The sequence below is a fragment of the Triturus cristatus genome, chromosome 1_1 (genome assembly GCF_964204655.1).
Source record: "Triturus cristatus chromosome 1_1, aTriCri1.1, whole genome shotgun sequence".
Classification (NCBI taxonomy): Eukaryota; Metazoa; Chordata; class Amphibia; order Caudata; family Salamandridae; genus Triturus; species Triturus cristatus.
In genome coordinates, this window is record NC_140579.1 from 889828344 (window position 1) to 889845021 (window position 16678).

Here is a 16678-nt window from a genome sequence, read left to right on the forward strand (position 1 = left end):
AATTACTAACAAAATTATTCACAATAGTTCTTATGCCTCATTATGAAATTAGACTGTAATGTTTCCATTTATAATGTTTACTATTCCTTATTAAAGTATGTTTATAGGGGTGTAGGGTCGTGCCACATGGCAAAACCCAGTACTAACCACAATAAAAAGTTTTTTGTTTGAATAATATTAAAATCCACCCTTTTAAAAACTGGCTTGGTATATGGTTCTCACTTATGAAAGTGTAGCATCGTGCACCAATCGAGAGAACACTTTTGGTGATTCCAGTTTTCAAAAACAACTTTACAAAGCTCTATAAGTGGTAGATTTGCAGAACAGATTTCATGTTTAGTCGAGAAGGACTATAAAGCACTTTTGTTCACAATGCAAAATGATATGGTATAGGTTAAGTGACAAAAAAAAAAAAAGCACACAGAGGGGCCGATTCAGATTCCGTCCACAAAACGTACCGACTGACACGGAGCCGGACAAGAAACAAACAGACATGGACCGGCACCCTATGACCCATGCAGTACAATGCAACGCGTGTGAATTACAAACGTCATGTACGGAATACAAGCCTTACAACCGAGCCATAGGGAAAACAATGATCTGGCTGGAAAACAAATGCTAGTTGGAACAACCAACACAATCCTGGAATGAACCCGACCGACAACTAACCGCGATGTCCGATCTGCGCAGTACGATGCAATGTGTGTAAACCCTGATCTACTCGCACGAAGCCCAAGCAGCATAACCGACACGCACAGAAAACCGGGAACACAAGTAATAGAGATCTCTGAAACCGACACGTATGAAAGTCAGCGCGAACAAAGCGGAGAAACACGCGCGAGTGAACATCAGAGTCCAGATTGCGGGTACGTGTCATTTGTTTGTCTGGTTGGTGTCTGACTTACCGCCTGCGCTGTTGGCGTCGGTTCCTGATCCGGTCATAGATGTAGAGTACTTCTTTGGCCTGTGCAATGGGATTAAAGATGTGTTCGTGTCGTACACGCTGCTTGTTGCTCTTTTCGTACCTGTTGCAAGCTGGTGCGTCTCGTAGCCGTGGATGGAGTTGTGAAGAGAATTGTAGCTGATATGCTTCTTTTCCGGATACTGTGACGTGCCGTTTTTAAAAAGGCATAGAACAAAAATGAATGACTTAAAAAGTAAAGACTGGATAATAAAATGAAGGAGACCGGTGGAACCCAAAGCTGATAGAAAGTTAAGAGGTACCTGCAAGCAAAGGTTACAGAGTTTAAGACACTCAAAAGTGAACATGAGGCACTGAAGACGAATGTCCAACAATGTCAGAATGCAGGAGATGTTGATGGTGTCCTTTAAGTAGCAGCTCTGTGGACGAGGAGACGCCTTAGACGACCAGGGGCCGGATACGAGCTGTCCCAATCTCTGATGTTGAGCACAAAGGAGTCACTGTGCGACAGGAACACAAACATGCCTTGCCAGTTAAAAACAATGAGGTTAACAAAAAAGAAGGAAGCAGTGTCAAGAACAGCAAGGTCAAAGGGACTCCGCACATGCATGTGAGTCGGAGGAGGCAACATGTAAGTGTTGGAGCACACAGGTGCGTAACCTGACCCTTGGTACAAGTGACGGACCGAATGAACACGAGTAGCACGAGGACCTCTAGCCAAGAGATCCAGGCACACGTATTACAGATAATGTGATGGGGTCGGAGATCTTTGTAGAAGAGGATGCTGGAGTTAGTAACTTATTTGAGCCTGAAGATCTATCGATTAGAGAGCCAAGCAGCCTATGCAAGTTCACTCATTGGACAGGGGTTCTGTTAAAGGGTTTCCAATGGGTGAAACAGGCCTCAAAGTTATTGTCAAGACTGCGCATGCCTCGATAGTGATGCTGAACTATAATCTGTGTTACTCAGCATGTCGGAGTGCATTGGAGCCCACAATTGGCAAAATTTGCAGCAGCGTTAATGTTTTCGGAGATGCATTGAATTGACTCCTTCTCTCCAAGGGATATTCCTTCTGGTGTGTTTGATAACCACAGGCATGTTCAATAACCTGTATAGAGCACAGACACAGACTAAGCAGAAAAAAGACAAGTAAGATCACGATACCAGGAGCAGCATGAATCTCCCCTCTTGTATTATGTATTCCTTAAGTGATGTCCAACGAAGTTCAGAGTGTACAGATGGTCGCAACTGAAATGGTATGTTATTTGAATCTTGCCCATGAAGATTCCATGGACCCAACCTCCAATAAGTCTTTAAGTACCACCGATAAATGGTTGTGATAAAGACAGTGTCCCTCAAAAAAAAAGCATTTGAAATGCAACGGGTTTCGCCTTTGGGAAATTTAACGTTTTAAGCAATGCATCATATCATCCTGGGTGCTAAAACAGAAAGAGCTGTGTTTGTATCGGATGTTGTGGAATGGTTATGGGTGGCCACATCGCATGTTGTTGTGAAAGTGGTCACATGCCAAAGAAGTGCACAAGTCTTGTGACGATGATGCTAAGTTTGGATACTGACCACCAGGGCTGGCACAAGGGGAGGAGCCCACCCTCACAAAGCAACATGTTTCAATTATGAAAACGAAGATTGACTGCTTTCTACTTAACCGAGCTAACGCAGCAACAATATTGAGACCTTTCAATTTGGATACATGCCTGTTGACACAAAATGATTTGTGCCGCTACTGGTTCGATCTTGAAGTCGTAGGGTATCTCTATGTCACGACAGAGGTGATTTGCAAATGCCACGGCAGAATGTGCCCCGGCAAGTTGAAGATGGCCAGCGGCTCAATATAGCTGTGTTCCTGAGAACTGCATTTTTTTTTAAAAAGCACTCACATACTATTGTGTATTTCACGGCATTTTTTCGTTTTCAAAATGATTTAATGTGAAAAATGTTGTGCTGTGCAGAGAGTCATATCTGCATTGGTTTGCCGGGCCAACTTTGTTCTCTGCAGAAAACGGCTCTTGTGCCTTATGTTGTGTGTGTGAAGATTTTCTGGGAACAGAAGAATCTCAAAATGTGAGGATGATTATGGGAAGGAGACAGCCACTCCGGCTGCATGTCTCCTCTAACTTTAGCTGCACAGCTAAAACCGCATAGCAGGCGTAGGCAAAGCATCCTACCTCCAAAGCTCACCGACCTCGTCATCCTTATCGACAAAGGCACGCGCCCTGCCCATGACAAAGCAACCATCCCTCAACTACAGAATACATGCGCGTTGAAAAATCCCACAAGAAATTCTCCTCACTCAAACACCCACACAATGCACTATAAAATATACTAAGCATGCACTCAAACCTCCGGATAACACATTAAACACAAACAACACACATACCCCAAACTACAAAGAACACCCCACCCCACAAAATATAGTGAAAAGTCACCAACCAATCACGAGACAAACAAAGACTGAAAATGCAATAGGAATGTAATTTCCATGAGTCCTATTGAATTTTAAATGGAAGTGCCATCATGAAAGAAGGCACGGATGTGATGTTTTGGGGGGTGGGGGGAAGGGTTTGTAGGTGTGGTACAACAATTATCAGATAGCGGAAGGGACCAACGAGAGACAGAGAAGCAAAACGGTTTTAGTAGTAAAGGGGCTGATTTACTGGGAACAGGGAAAATGACGCCATGGCAGTCAGTAGGCGGTACTAAGACACCAATCAAAAAACAAAAAGCATGAAGAACAAGTTACTTTCCTTCGGTAACGATGTATCTGTAAGAAACATTAGTTAGTTAGATTCCTCACCTTAGAATATCCCCAGGCGTCAGACTGGATCTGGAAGATTTTTCGTCAGCAATACCCCTTGCGCGTCGCTAGGCGTCGTCTGCGGCTCCACGTCCGTCGTTGGCGTCGTGCGCCGGAATGACGTCGTCTGAGTACTTAGACGCCGCCCTCGTGCGCTGACGTCAGTTCTTGTACATAGCTTTCCGCGCCAGGAACGCAGAGCCATGCAAGAGACCGACACTGGTGCCAAAAAAGTCTAGGGGCCTGAAAAGGATAACCTTAACCCTAGATGTCAGTTCGCAGAACGGGGAGGCTGGGTGGTTCGGTGCGGAATCTAACTAATTAATGTTTCTTACAGATACATCAATCTATCAATCAATCAATCAATCAAAAACATTTGTAAAGCACGCTACTCACCCGGAAGGGTCTCAAGGCGCTAGGGGGAAGGGGACTGCTACTGCTCGAACAGTCCAGTCTTGAGTTGTCTCCTGAAGGCGAGGTGGTCTTGGGTCAACCGAAGGTGGATGGGGAGGGAGTTCCATGTCTTGGCCGCCAGGTAGGAGAAGGATCTGCCTCCGGCGGTGGCCCTTTGGATGCGTTGTACGGCGGCGAGGGCGAGGCTAGCAGACCGTAGCTGGCGGGTGGGCGTGTGGAAGGTCAGGCAGTTGTTGAGGTACTTGGGGCCCAGGTCGTGAAGAGACTTGTGTGCGTGGGTGAGGAGCCTGAAGGTGATCATCTTGTTGACGGGGAGCCAGTGCAGGTCCTTCAGGTGGCTGGAGATGTGGCTGCGTCGGGGGATGTCCAGGATGAGTCGGGCGGAGGCGTTCTGGATGCGTTGAGTCTTTTCTAAAGCTTGGCTGTTGTTCCAGGGTGTTACCGTAGTCCAGTCGGCTGGTGACGAGGGCCTGGGTGACCGTCTTCCTGGTTTCGGTCGTGATCCATCGGAAGATCTTGCGGAGAAAGCTGAGGTTGTGGAAGCATGAAGAGGAGACGGCGTTGACTTTTCTGGTCATCGAGAGGGAGGAGTCCAGGATGAAGCCCTGGTTGCGTGCGTGGTCTGTCGGCTTGGGGGCGGTGCCCAGGTCTGGGGGCCACCAGTAGTCGTCCCAAGCGGAGCGTGATGGTCCCAGGATGAGGACTTCCGTCTTGTCTGAGTTCAGTTTCAGGCGGCTGTTCTTCATCCACTCGGCGACGTCTTTCATCCCTTCGTGGAGGATGTTTCTGGCGGTATCGGGGTCTCTGTTGAGGGAGCGGATCAGCTGGGTGTCGTCGGCGTAGGAGATGATGTTGAGGTTGTGTTGGCGTGCGATGATAGCGAGGGGTCTCATGTAGACGTTGAAGAGGGTGGGGCTGAGTGATGATCCTTGCGGGACGCCGCAGATGACTTTGGTGACCTCTGATCGAAAAGGGGGGAGGCGGACTCTCTATGTTCTTCCGGCGAGCAACGAGATGATCCACTTCAGTGCCTTCTCTTGGATACCAGTGTTGCTGAGGCATTGGACAGGGGTGCGGTGGCAGACAGTGTCGAACGCTGCGGAGAGGTCCAGGAGGATGAGTGCCGCTGTTTACCCGTTGTAGAGCAGGGCTTGTATGTCGTCGGTGGCTGCGATGAGGGCGGTCTCGGTGCTGTGGTTGGCTCTGAAACCGGACTGCGAGGGGTCGAGGGATCCATTTGTCTCGAGGAAGGCAGCAAGCTGTCTATTGGCGATCCTCGATGACTTTAGCCGGAAAAGGGAGGAGCAAGATGGGGCGGAAGTTCTTCAGATCGGTGGGGTCTGCTGTTGGTTTCTTCAGTAGGGCGTTGAGCTCGGCATGCTTCCAGCTCTCCGGGTAGGTGGCGGTGTTGAAGGAGGTGTTGATGACGTCTCGGAGTTGGGGTGCGATGGTGGAGGCGGCCTTGTTGAAGACGTGGTGGGGGCAGGGGTCGGTCAGTCGGAGATCCGGAGTGGATGGTATTCATCGTGTGGGCTGTGTCTTCGGTGGTCACTGTGGTCCAGGTGCGGAGGATGGCGGTGGGGGGCGTTGGTTTGACGCTTGGGTGCGAGGGTGGTGTGCCGAAGCTGTTGTGGATGTCGGCAATCTTGCGGTGGAAAAACGAGGCGAGGGAGTAGCACAGATCTTGTGAGGGGGTGATGTCGTTGTTGCCGGTGCTGGGGTTGGAGAACTCCTTGACGATGCTGAAGAGTTCCTTGCTGTCGTGGGCGTTGTTGTCCAGTCGATCCTTCAGAGATGTCTTCTTGGTGGTGCGGATGAGCTGGTGGTGCTTGCGGGTGGCGTGTTTGAGGGCGGTCATGTTGTCAGTGGTCTGGTCGAGGAGCCAGGCTTTCTCGAGGGTGCGGCAGGTCTTCTTGGAGTCCTTGAGTTCGCTGGTGAACCAGGGGGCCTTCTTGCTTCTGGGTTTGCTGGGAGGGTTCTTTAGTGGTGCGAGGTCGTCGGCGCAGGCGGTCAGCCACTGCGTGAAGTTGCGGGCTGCAACGTTGGGGTCCGGTGTGCTGGCAGGTGGGTTCTGGCCGAGGGAGGTGGTGAGCTGGTCGGTGGTGATCTTGCTGCAGCTTCTGTGAGGGACCTGTTGCGGGTGGTGGTGGGTTGTGGCTTTTCTGAAGCTGAAGTGGACGCAGCTGTGGTCGGTCCAGTGAAGTCCGGTGGAGTGGTTGAAGGCGATGTGCTTGCTGGATGAGAAGACGGGGTCAAGCGTGTAGCCGGCATAGTGGGTGGGGGTGTTGACCAGTTGCTTGAGTCCGAGGTTGGCGAGGTTGTCCAGCAGGGTGACGGTGTTGCGGTCCTTGTTGTTCTCCAAGTGGAAGTTGAGGTCCCCTAGAAGGATGTAGTCGGCGGAGGGGAGGGCGTGTGGGCTGATGAAGTCCGTGAAGTCTTTGCCATTTTGTGTGCGTGGTCCCGGGGGTCTGTAGACGAGGGTGCCTCTGAGGGTCGTCTTTGGGTCGGTGTGGATCTGGAAGTGGAGGTGTTCGGCGGTGGCGTAGTTGTCGTCGGCGTCGGTCGTGATGCGGATGGTGTTCTTGTGGACGATGGCGATGCCTCCTCCGGTCTGGTTGACGCGGTCCCTCCTGATGATCTTGTATCCATCCGGGATGGCGATGGCGATGTCGGGGGCTGAGGAGGCGTTCATACATGTTTCAGTGAGGAAGGCGATGTCTGGTGAGGTTGTGTCCAGGAGGTTCCAGAGTTCGACGGCGTGTCTGTGGACGGAGCGGGTGTTGAGCAGGATGCACTTGAGGTGGTTGTTGCTGTTACCATTACCGAAGTTAAGTAACTTGTTCATCTCTAAGAAACACGTTAGTTAGATTCATCACCTTAGAATAGATACCCCGGCAATACCATCCCCGGTGGTGGGTCTGTGAACCAAGATAAAACCAGAAAGTCCTGGATGACAGAACGGCCAAAGAAGCGTTCCTTCCTGACTTGGCTGTCTAGGCAATAATGCCTGGCAAACGTGTGTAGGGAAACACACGTCGCCGCCTGACAGATGTCCTGCAAAGGGACTCCCCGTCCCAAAGTAGTAGTAGTAGCCGCTGTGGCCGGAGTAGAATGGGCGCGCAGCCCAACAGCAGGGTCCTTTTTTGCCAAGGAGTAACATATTTTTATGCTCAAAACGACACACCGGGAATATGGTCCGTTTGTGCACAGCTTTACCATTCTTAGCACCCACGTATCCAACGAAAAGTTGGTCGTCCACCCAGAACTGTTTGGTGCGGTCCAAATAAAAGGAGAACGCACAATTTGGTTCCAGACGGTGGAGCCTCTCTTCCTCTTTGGAAGCATGCGGAGTCCGAAGAGCGGTGTCACCTCTTGGACTTCTTGGATCGCTTCGACTTACCCGAAGACTTTGAGCCCGACGAGCGATGATGATGTCGGCTGCGGCTCTGTGACCGATCCTTGGACCTCCTCCTGGACCGGGATCGAGAGGGGCGCGGAGCCGAGTGGCGAAGCTCGAGAAGCTTACGGGACCGCTACCGCCTAGCTTTCGAGGTCAGGGCCTTACAGTCCGAACACGACTCCGTGTCGTAGTAGAGGCAATGGCGGTGGTGATCTGTCACCGACATCAAGCGGTGACAGTCATCGCTGGCCTTGAAACCAGGCATCCTACCGGCACCAGATGTCGAGACAGTGATCAAAAGGGATCAAAATACTTATTAAAAAAAGACTAAAAGGGGCAGCTCTACCGGATCGGCACTTACTGGTGCGGAAAAAAGAAGAACTGACATCAGCGCGAAAAGGCGCGTCTAAGTACTCCGACGTCATTCCGGCGCACGACGCCAACGATGGACGCGGAGCCGCAGATGACGCCTAGCGACGCGCAAGGGGTATTGCTGACGAAAATTCTTCCGGATCCAGTCTGACGCCTGGGGATATTCTAAGGTGAGGAATCTAACTAACGTGTTTGTTGGACTTGGCCCTTTTTGCAGGGTCATCCCTAAACTTTTTGCCTTCCTCCTGTATTTTTTCTGACCTGTTCTTGGCTGTTTTATGACTCTGGGCACCTTACCACTGCTGACCAGTGCTAAGGTGCATATGCTCTCCCTATGGCAAAATGTATACATTGATTGGTGTCCATGATTGGTTTATTGGATTTACAGTCAGTCCCCAGTAAAGTGCACCAGGAGTGCCAGGGCTTGTGAATGCCAATGCTGCTAGTGGGCCTGCAGCGCTGGTTGCGCCACCCACAGAAGCGGCCTTGTAAAATGTGTCTAGGGTCTGCCACTGCAGAACCTGCGTGCAGTCTGGTACTGTCATGCTGGCTGGGCAAGTGCACACACTTGCCAGCCTCCAAACCTTCCCTTTGCCTCATGTTAGTCACCCCTATGGTAGGCCCACGGGCAGGGTGCATTGTAGGTGTAAGGTAGGACAAGCCCTGGGTGTGTGGCATGTCTTAGTAGTGAATTACAGCCATTTTCGTTTTTCACTATTGAAGGCTACCTGCTCTCCATAGGCCAGAATGGGCTGCTGGAGTCACTACACGCTGTGACCCCAGTGGACTCATAGAGCATGGTAGAATGTCAAGTTTAGTATGCCTGAACTCAGAATAATAAAATACTTCTTGTAGTCAAGTTTATTTTAATATCCTGGGTTTGTAAATACTACTTTTAGAAAGTTAGTATTTACTGACCTGGCCATTTCAGTCCGCCTCTGCTGTGTGTGTGTGTTCTGCCTAGCAACAGTAAGGAGCAGGGTTGGGGAATCCCCAGAGACAGGTTGGCTGCCAGGTGGTGGGTAGAGAGATTACACCAGGATGGGTAGGAGGAGTACACATTGACTCTTGAATAGACCTGTGCTCTGCCACCACAAAGCCGGCGCCGCCCCCTGTGGAGCGGCTGATGTCTCTGCCCTGCTGCTGAAAGGAAAGAGCAGAGTCACCATAACAAAGTGCTCCAGAACTGGACTGGGCCAGTCCCAGGCCCCCTGGCGCTAAAGAACAAAAGAATCACTGTATAAAAGTAGGAGCCTGGCTCCTAAGAAATCAGAATCCTGTTTTACCACAAAGAACCTCTGCCCGACTAGAAGGAGAAGAAGACGCTGGAGGAGCTGGCCTGCTGCTTGCCTTGCTGAGAAAGGAGAGGAAGAGACTTGCTGAAAAGACTTTGCTGCTTTGTGCTTGAACATTCTCCAAGGGCTTGATCTGAGCTTGCCCCCTGAACTGAACCCCAGGACCAGTGGGTTCTCTGTGCTTTTGCTCGTCCTCCAATTCGAGCCGTGTGTGCATCCCGCTGGAAAGAGACTGCGCCCCTCATCGCCCCTCCTAGGGCCGTGACACTCAGGAGCTTGCCTGCCTCAACCCCGTGAGAGCCCCGCTCCGTCCGGAGCCGCTCTCTGTCCCCGGGCTAGGTTGCCTGCACCCCTGTCACCGCCTGCCACTGGAGCGCGCTGAACGCGCTATCACCCCTCCGGCCGGAAACCGTCCGACGACTGTGATCTACGCCGGGTCATCCAGCTGCACTGACCGTGCCCTGTGACCCCGCTTCGCTATCCCCGGACATCTCAGGCCGCGCCGCCCCCGTTGTGGAGACCCCCCCTGCACCGCCGTGCTGAGGGTCGCTGGCCGCGCCTGCCTACCTGCCCACACCCGCTGATCGAGGACCCAAGACACTTCCCAAGCTGAGAGTCGCACCGACCTGTGTCGACTCTCCACGTCACGAAAGAAGTTCCAGTATCGGGCTCGGGGCCCGCAACGCCTTATTTCCCCGTTCGCAGGAGCCGATCTCTGTAAGTACTGGAACCACAAGTAACATTTGCAAGAGACTACAAAGTATCCATTTGAAACTACGAACAAAGAACATTTGCCTGCTTTACAACCTGGTGGCATAACAAAAACGTTATTGGTCTTGTGATAAGTCTGCTGAGATATATATACCTTTTTTTACATAAAGGAGCGTATTTTTCTACATATCCAAGTCTGGTGTCCGTTTCTGGGGGGATTGATGTATTTACTGTATGTATGATTGTAAGTGCTTAACCAACAACGCCTGAGGAATCGCCTTGGCTGCTCACGCCATGCACCTAGAGGGTGAGCAAGGGTCATTCACGAGGGGTTATCCTGCGCCCTGACGTAGAGGAGAGGGTTCCTACTTGACACAAGGGCAACCTTGCGCCAACCAGAGACCCCCAAGTCTAACATTGTTGGCAGCGGCTGGGATTTCGAATTTTCATTTGTAATTTGCATACAGTGAATTATTAATCACCAGATAGTGAGAGCAGACCAAGTAACGCAGCCACAGGTTTTCATTTTTGAACTTTGCTGAGACATCTGCCATTATCGCAACCATGCCTGGCTCACTCCCTGCTGGAAGAGCACTCTCTGTGATTTCTGGAATGGATGAGGTGGATTGGGAGGGACTGGAAGGCTACACGATAGAGCAATTGAAAGGCTACAGTGTAAAATTCAGAGTTCCCCATACTGGATTCAAGAGGAAGAACCAGTACCTCAAGGCGTTGAAAGCCTGGAAAGAGTCAAGAGACCCACAGAATGCGGGGGACATCGTCCCACCCGTCAACCTTGGGGAGCCCAGGAGAGTCCTGTCCCCAGAGGAGCTGGCAGACAGGGCAGCAGACCGGGCGCATGCAATGGAGATGGCAAAGTTGGCAGGACAAATGGAAATGGAGAAGCAGAAGTTGGCCTTGGAGGCACAACAACGCCAAATGGATCATGACCTAAAAATGAGAGAGTTGGATCTCAAGATCAAGAGTTTAGACCGCTCTCCCTCTGGTGGCAGCAATATTGAGTTTTACAGTGCTGAGAGAGTAGTACGCACACCCAGAGATGTGGCGCCTGACTTGAAGGAGGGGGTTAACATACACCAGGAGGTTCAAGGGCATGAGGTAGCTCCAGTAGTGCGCAGTATCCCTGAAGGGAATAGGGTAACTGGCGCAGGGGTTCATGGTCCTAGTGGAGGGAGGGACACTCTACTGACTCTAGCTGAGAGGTACAGGGAGAGGGGTTCCCCCAAAATTGAAGTCCTGGTGGGTGAGTGTGAAGACCGCCCAGAAGAGTGTGGGTTGTGGGACAGAGACAGTCAGATACTGTCTTGCCAGTCTCAGGAGAGTGGTGTGGAGTACGTGTGTGAGGCACTGGATGGTAAGGTGAAGGATAGTTTGGTTAACCCTGCTAGGGGGCTGTGTGATCCAATTGTGGGAGAGCATATTGTAAGTCCCTGTTTTCCAGAGCTATGCCAACACCTGTGTGAGGGTGAGTTCTGTGACCGCAGAGAGCCCACATTGGAGGCAGACCTTTTGGTGGATTCCAGAGGGTCTGGAGAGGCAGTGGGGAGTGACCCCGTGGGGAGTGGCTCAGGTATCTTCCAACCCAGAATGATGGAAGTGGTGCAGAGTAGCCCAGCTAGGTCCCCTGATAGTGGGAGGGGTGTAGGGGCTCACGTCCTGTCTCAGTGGAGAAGGAGTGAGTGTGGGGCTGCGTGCCCCCAGGTGCCCGAAACCCAGTCTCAGAGCCTGGATGGTTCTTTAAGGGAACACCAGGCGGGGAGCCTAGGCTGTCCTGATGGGCCGCCCGTTGAAGGGGATCCCCTAGTGTCTGGTGAGCTGGGAGTGTCTGTAAGCAGGCCTCCATCAGTTCTGGTGTCTGGCAGTACCGCTCCGGTTGGGAGGGTGCAGAGGTCCAGATTGAGGGGTGAGAGGGGGAAAGGGTCCCCAGTGGAAGAACCAGTGGGTCAGGGGCCAGCCAGAAGGGCTGCGTCACCGGTGAATGACCATGGTGACACCACTTCTGTCCTGGGGGACCTTCAGGCACTGTCGGATGGACAGGGGTCGGGAGATCAGCGCCAGGCAGATTGTCACGCGACACAGGAGTTCTGTGTCACCCTCAGGGGGGGCATGCGTGCTCCCCGAGAAGTCCTGGTGCACCAGGCGAGCGTTCAGCAGCATGGGTTGGTCCCAGGGTTGGGAAGCCAGGTTCAGGTGTTGTCTGACCTGGAGGGTGGGACCACTGTAATCAGTGTCCTGACCCATGTTGCTTCTGGGGGTACCACGCCAGTTGGGAGTGGGCAGTACTCTGGAAGGGGGTGCAGAGGGAGGGAGTCCTCGCCTCTGACCCCGGCTCAACTGACGGGTTTAGACCCTAGGTTGGAGGGCCAGGTTCAGGGTGTCCCCCCGGACCTGGACGCCCAGTTGCAGGATAGAACACCTGAACTGGTGGGCGAATTGCGCAGGACACCTGCCCCAGGTGCCCTGGCAATTCTGGAAGGGGGTACCACTCCAGGTGGGAGGGTACGGAGCCCCAAGGAGAAGGACCGGGTGTGGGAGAGGCCACCCCAGTCTTGGGTCCAGCCGCCGGGTACAGTCCTGGGGCTGGTGGGTCAGTGCCAGGATGTCATACCTGACCTGCAAGGGGGAGAATGGACAAAGGGTGCCAAGCACCTGGGGCTACTGCCCCCCGCTCCCTGGCGCCACAGAGGATTGAGAGCCCTGAGAGGCATACGGCCTGGGTCTCATCCCTGACTACTGTCAGTGGCCACTGTAGCATTTTGCTGTCTGACTGTTGGGATACACCTGTGGGCCAGTTAAGGTTAGGTGCTGCACAGGTGGTGTCCACAGGTGAGGAGAAGGGTTCCCCATGGATTGGCTTGGTGGGCCCTGAGAGTATGGACAGAGGGAGTCCGATAGGTTCAGATTGGAGTAGAAATGGAGTCTGCCCCTGCAGTTGCGGGCCAGGTCCTTGTTCTATCGCCCCAAGCAGGGAAGACCATCACGGTGGTGATTGGTCTACCCTGCGTTTTGGCTGGAAGGGGTTTGTGTTGGACTTGGCCCTTTTTGCAGGGTCATCCCTAAACTTTTTGCCTTCCTCCTGTATTTTTTCTGACCTGTTCTTGGCTGTTTTATGACTCTGGGCACCTTACCACTGCTGACCAGTGCTAAGGTGCATATGCTCTCCCTATGGCAAAATGTATACATTGATTGGTGTCCATGATTGGTTTATTGGATTTACTGTCAGTCCCCAGTAAAGTGCACCAGGAGTGCCAGGGCTTGTGAATGCCAATGCTGCTAGTGGGCCTGCAGCGCTGGTTGCGCCACCCACAGAAGCGGCCTTGTAAAATGTGTCTAGGGTCTGCCACTGCAGAACCTGCGTGCAGTCTGGTACTGTCATGCTGGCTGGGCAAGTGCACACACTTGCCAGCCTCCAAACCTTCCCTTTGCCTCATGTTAGTCACCCCTATGGTAGGCCCACGGGCAGGGTGCATTGTAGGTGTAAGGTAGGACAAGCCCTGGGTGTGTGGCATGTCTTAGTAGTGAATTACAGCCATTTTCGTTTTTCACTATTGAAGGCTACCTGCTCTCCATAGGCCAGAATGGGCTGCTGGAGTCACTACACGCTGTGACCCCAGTGGACTCATAGAGCATGGTAGAATGTCAAGTTTAGTATGCCTGAACTCAGAATAATAAAATACTTCTTGTAGTCAAGTTTATTTTAATATCCTGGGTTTGTAAATACTACTTTTAGAAAGTTAGTATTTACTGACCTGGCCATTTCAGTCCGCCTCTGCTGTGTGTGTGTGTTCTGCCTAGCAACAGTAAGGAGCAGGGTTGGGGAATCCCCAGAAACAGGTTGGCTGCCTGGTGGTGGGTAGAGAGATTACACCAGGATGGGTAGGAGGAGTACACATTGACTCTTGAATAGACCTGTGCTCTGCCACCACAGAGCCGGCGCCGCCCCCTGTGGAGCGGCTGATGTCTCTGCCCTGCTGCTGAAAGGAAAGAGCAGAGTCACCATAACAAAGTGCTCCAGAACTGGACTGGGCCAGTCCCAGGCCCCCTGGCGCTAAAGAACAAAAGAATCACTGTATAAAAGTAGGAGCCTGGCTCCTAAGAAATCAGAATCCTGTTTTACCACAAAGAACCTCTGCCCGACTAGAAGGAGAAGAAGACGCTGGAGGAGCTGGCCTGCTGCTTGCCTTGCTGAGAAAGGAGAGGAAGAGACTTGCTGAAAAGACTTTGCTGCTTTGTGCTTGAACATTCTCCAAGGGCTTGATCTGAGCTTGCCCCCTGAACTGAACCCCAGGACCAGTGGGTTCTCTGTGCTTTTGCTCGTCCTCCAATTCGAGCCGTGTGTGCATCCCGCTGGAAAGAGACTGCGCCCCTCATCGCCCCTCCTAGGGCCGTGACACTCAGGAGCTTGCCTGCCTCAACCCCGTGAGAGCCCCGCTCCGTCCGGAGCCGCTCTCTGTCCCCGGGCTAGGTTGCCTGCACCCCTGTCACCGCCTGCCACTGGAGCGCGCTGAACGCGCTATCACCCCTCCGGCCGGAAACCGTCCGACGACTGTGATCTACGCCGGGTCATCCAGCTGCACTGACTGTGCCCTGTGACCCCGCTTCGCTATCCCCGGACATCTCAGGCCGCGCCGCCCCCGTTGTGGAAACCCCCCTGCACCGCCGTGCTGAGGGTCGCTGGCCGCGCCTGCCTACCTGCCCACACCCGCTGATCGAGGACCCAAGACACTTCCCAAGCTGAGAGTCGCACCGACCTGTGTCGACTCTCCACGTCACGAAAGAAGTTCCAGTATCGGGCTCGGGGCCCGCAACGCCTTATTTCCCCGTTCGCAGGAGCCGATCTCTGTAAGTACTGGAACCACAAGTAACATTTGCAAGAGACTACAAAGTATCCATTTGAAACTACGAACAAAGAACATTTGCCTGCTTTACAACCTGGTGGCATAACAAAAACGTTATTGGTCTTGTGATAAGTCTGCTGAGATATATATACCTTTTTTTACGTAAAGGAGCGTATTTTTCTACATATCCAAGTCTGGTGTCCGTTTCTGGGGGGATTGATGTATTTACTGTATGTATGATTGTAAGTGCTTAACCAACAACGCCTGAGGAATCGCCTTGGCTGCTCACGCCATGCACCTAGAGGGTGAGCAAGGGTCATTCACGAGGGGTTATCCTGCGCCCTGATGTAGAGGAGAGGGTTCCTGCTTGACACAAGGGCAACCTTGCGCCAACCAGAGACCCCCAAGTCTAACAGTGTTTATTTAAGATTTTTCATTCAAGGCAATCAAAGTTATGGCTTGAAAGTGGGCTTAGCTTCACCCGGTACACTGTATAAAGCATCTCTCGCAGAGCCAGGGCATAAGGTGCCTAGGCAAAACCTAAAAAGATGGGGTAGACAGTCGGGAAGAAAACTCCCATGTCCTGTGTACAGTTTTACGGCAGAGTGGTAGGCAAGGTCACCATGAAGTAGTTGCAAATTGGATTATGCTGGGAAGGCAACAATTGTGTCGTTTAATTAGTCGCAGTGTTTTTGCCATGCGACCCCACCATAACGCAATACAATAAATAATATCGGGTGGTGTTCATACCTCACTGTGACAGGATATGTTCGGTTCTGCCTTACCCTTAAGAAAGCTAGGCTCTACAGCAGGATGGGAGAAACATGTGTTTGGGCGGCAGATGTTCTATCTTGCTGTACACGTCTATAACAAAGGTCCTGGGAGGAGCTTTAACGTTCATGTAAAGATACATCAAACAATGTTTACATGTGTGGATTTATGAATCCAACATGTTTGGTTTCAAAAAATTACATCGATTGTTAATAACTGTTTTGAGTTGTTTAACCCTTATTGAAGCATGGTCACTCTATATGTCGTAATCACTGATTCACTTGCCACACTGGTGAATAGACTAGATAGGCTGTAGGGGAGTCCGGTTCATGCAATGGCAACCTCCAATTTCTAATGGAGAACAACTTTAGGATTTGAAGAGCCTGCACTATGGGTAACTTAAATTTTTAAAGTGTATTGACTTTATAAATATGGGACCTTACTTATGTTGTAAGTGGTGCAAGCACCGACTTACACATGCTCAAATGATAATTTTTTTTAAAAACAATTTTATTGGTTTTTTTCTTGTGTGGCACATGACATGCTTCTGTCCTTTGGAGACTGCTGGTGTACCTTTGCACTCTGTATCTTCTTGTTACAGTATAGTTTGGAATTTCAATGCAAACCAAGTAGCCAATTATGAGTGTACCTAAGTGAACACTAGGTCAAATGTTTTTAGGAAGCACATAAACTGTGGTTCTGAATTGCTGTAACATAATAAGAATTGACATAAATACATAATAACAACTGCAAACAGTAGGGGAGACCATGAAATGAGATGCTACTTTCCATTATGGACTCTATAATGAATGCAAGCCCTCTCATATTATTCATATATAATGTTCAAATGTATGTCTTAGAAGCAAAAGAAAAAAAAGTTGCACTTACTAAAAGAATCCAATGAGCACCAGTATTTGTAGGACACACAACGGTTTCCATAGTCTCATAAGGTACCTGCACATAATATAAAGTGGTCATGAATAAATGTACGTGTCTCCTGAACAAAAAACTTGTACACTAACATTATTACTAAGGTATAAATGCCTGTTCAATCGTCTTTCAAAAATAACATTATTGTCTTTGAAGACAAGCAATTAGTGTTTTTCACTCTTTAGACAT

General features: G+C 51.1%; 1 protein-coding gene across 1 annotated transcript in view; it reads right to left on the bottom strand.

Moving 5' to 3' along the window:
* LOC146871248 (uncharacterized) overlaps positions 1–16678 on the bottom strand; it is a 39401-nt gene that overhangs the window by 7160 nt on the left and 15563 nt on the right. Inside the window, exon 9 of the mRNA XM_085646383.1 lies at positions 16448–16513. Coding sequence (XP_085502509.1) covers positions 16448–16513 — 66 coding nt within the window. The remainder of the gene's footprint in view (positions 1–16447; positions 16514–16678) is intronic.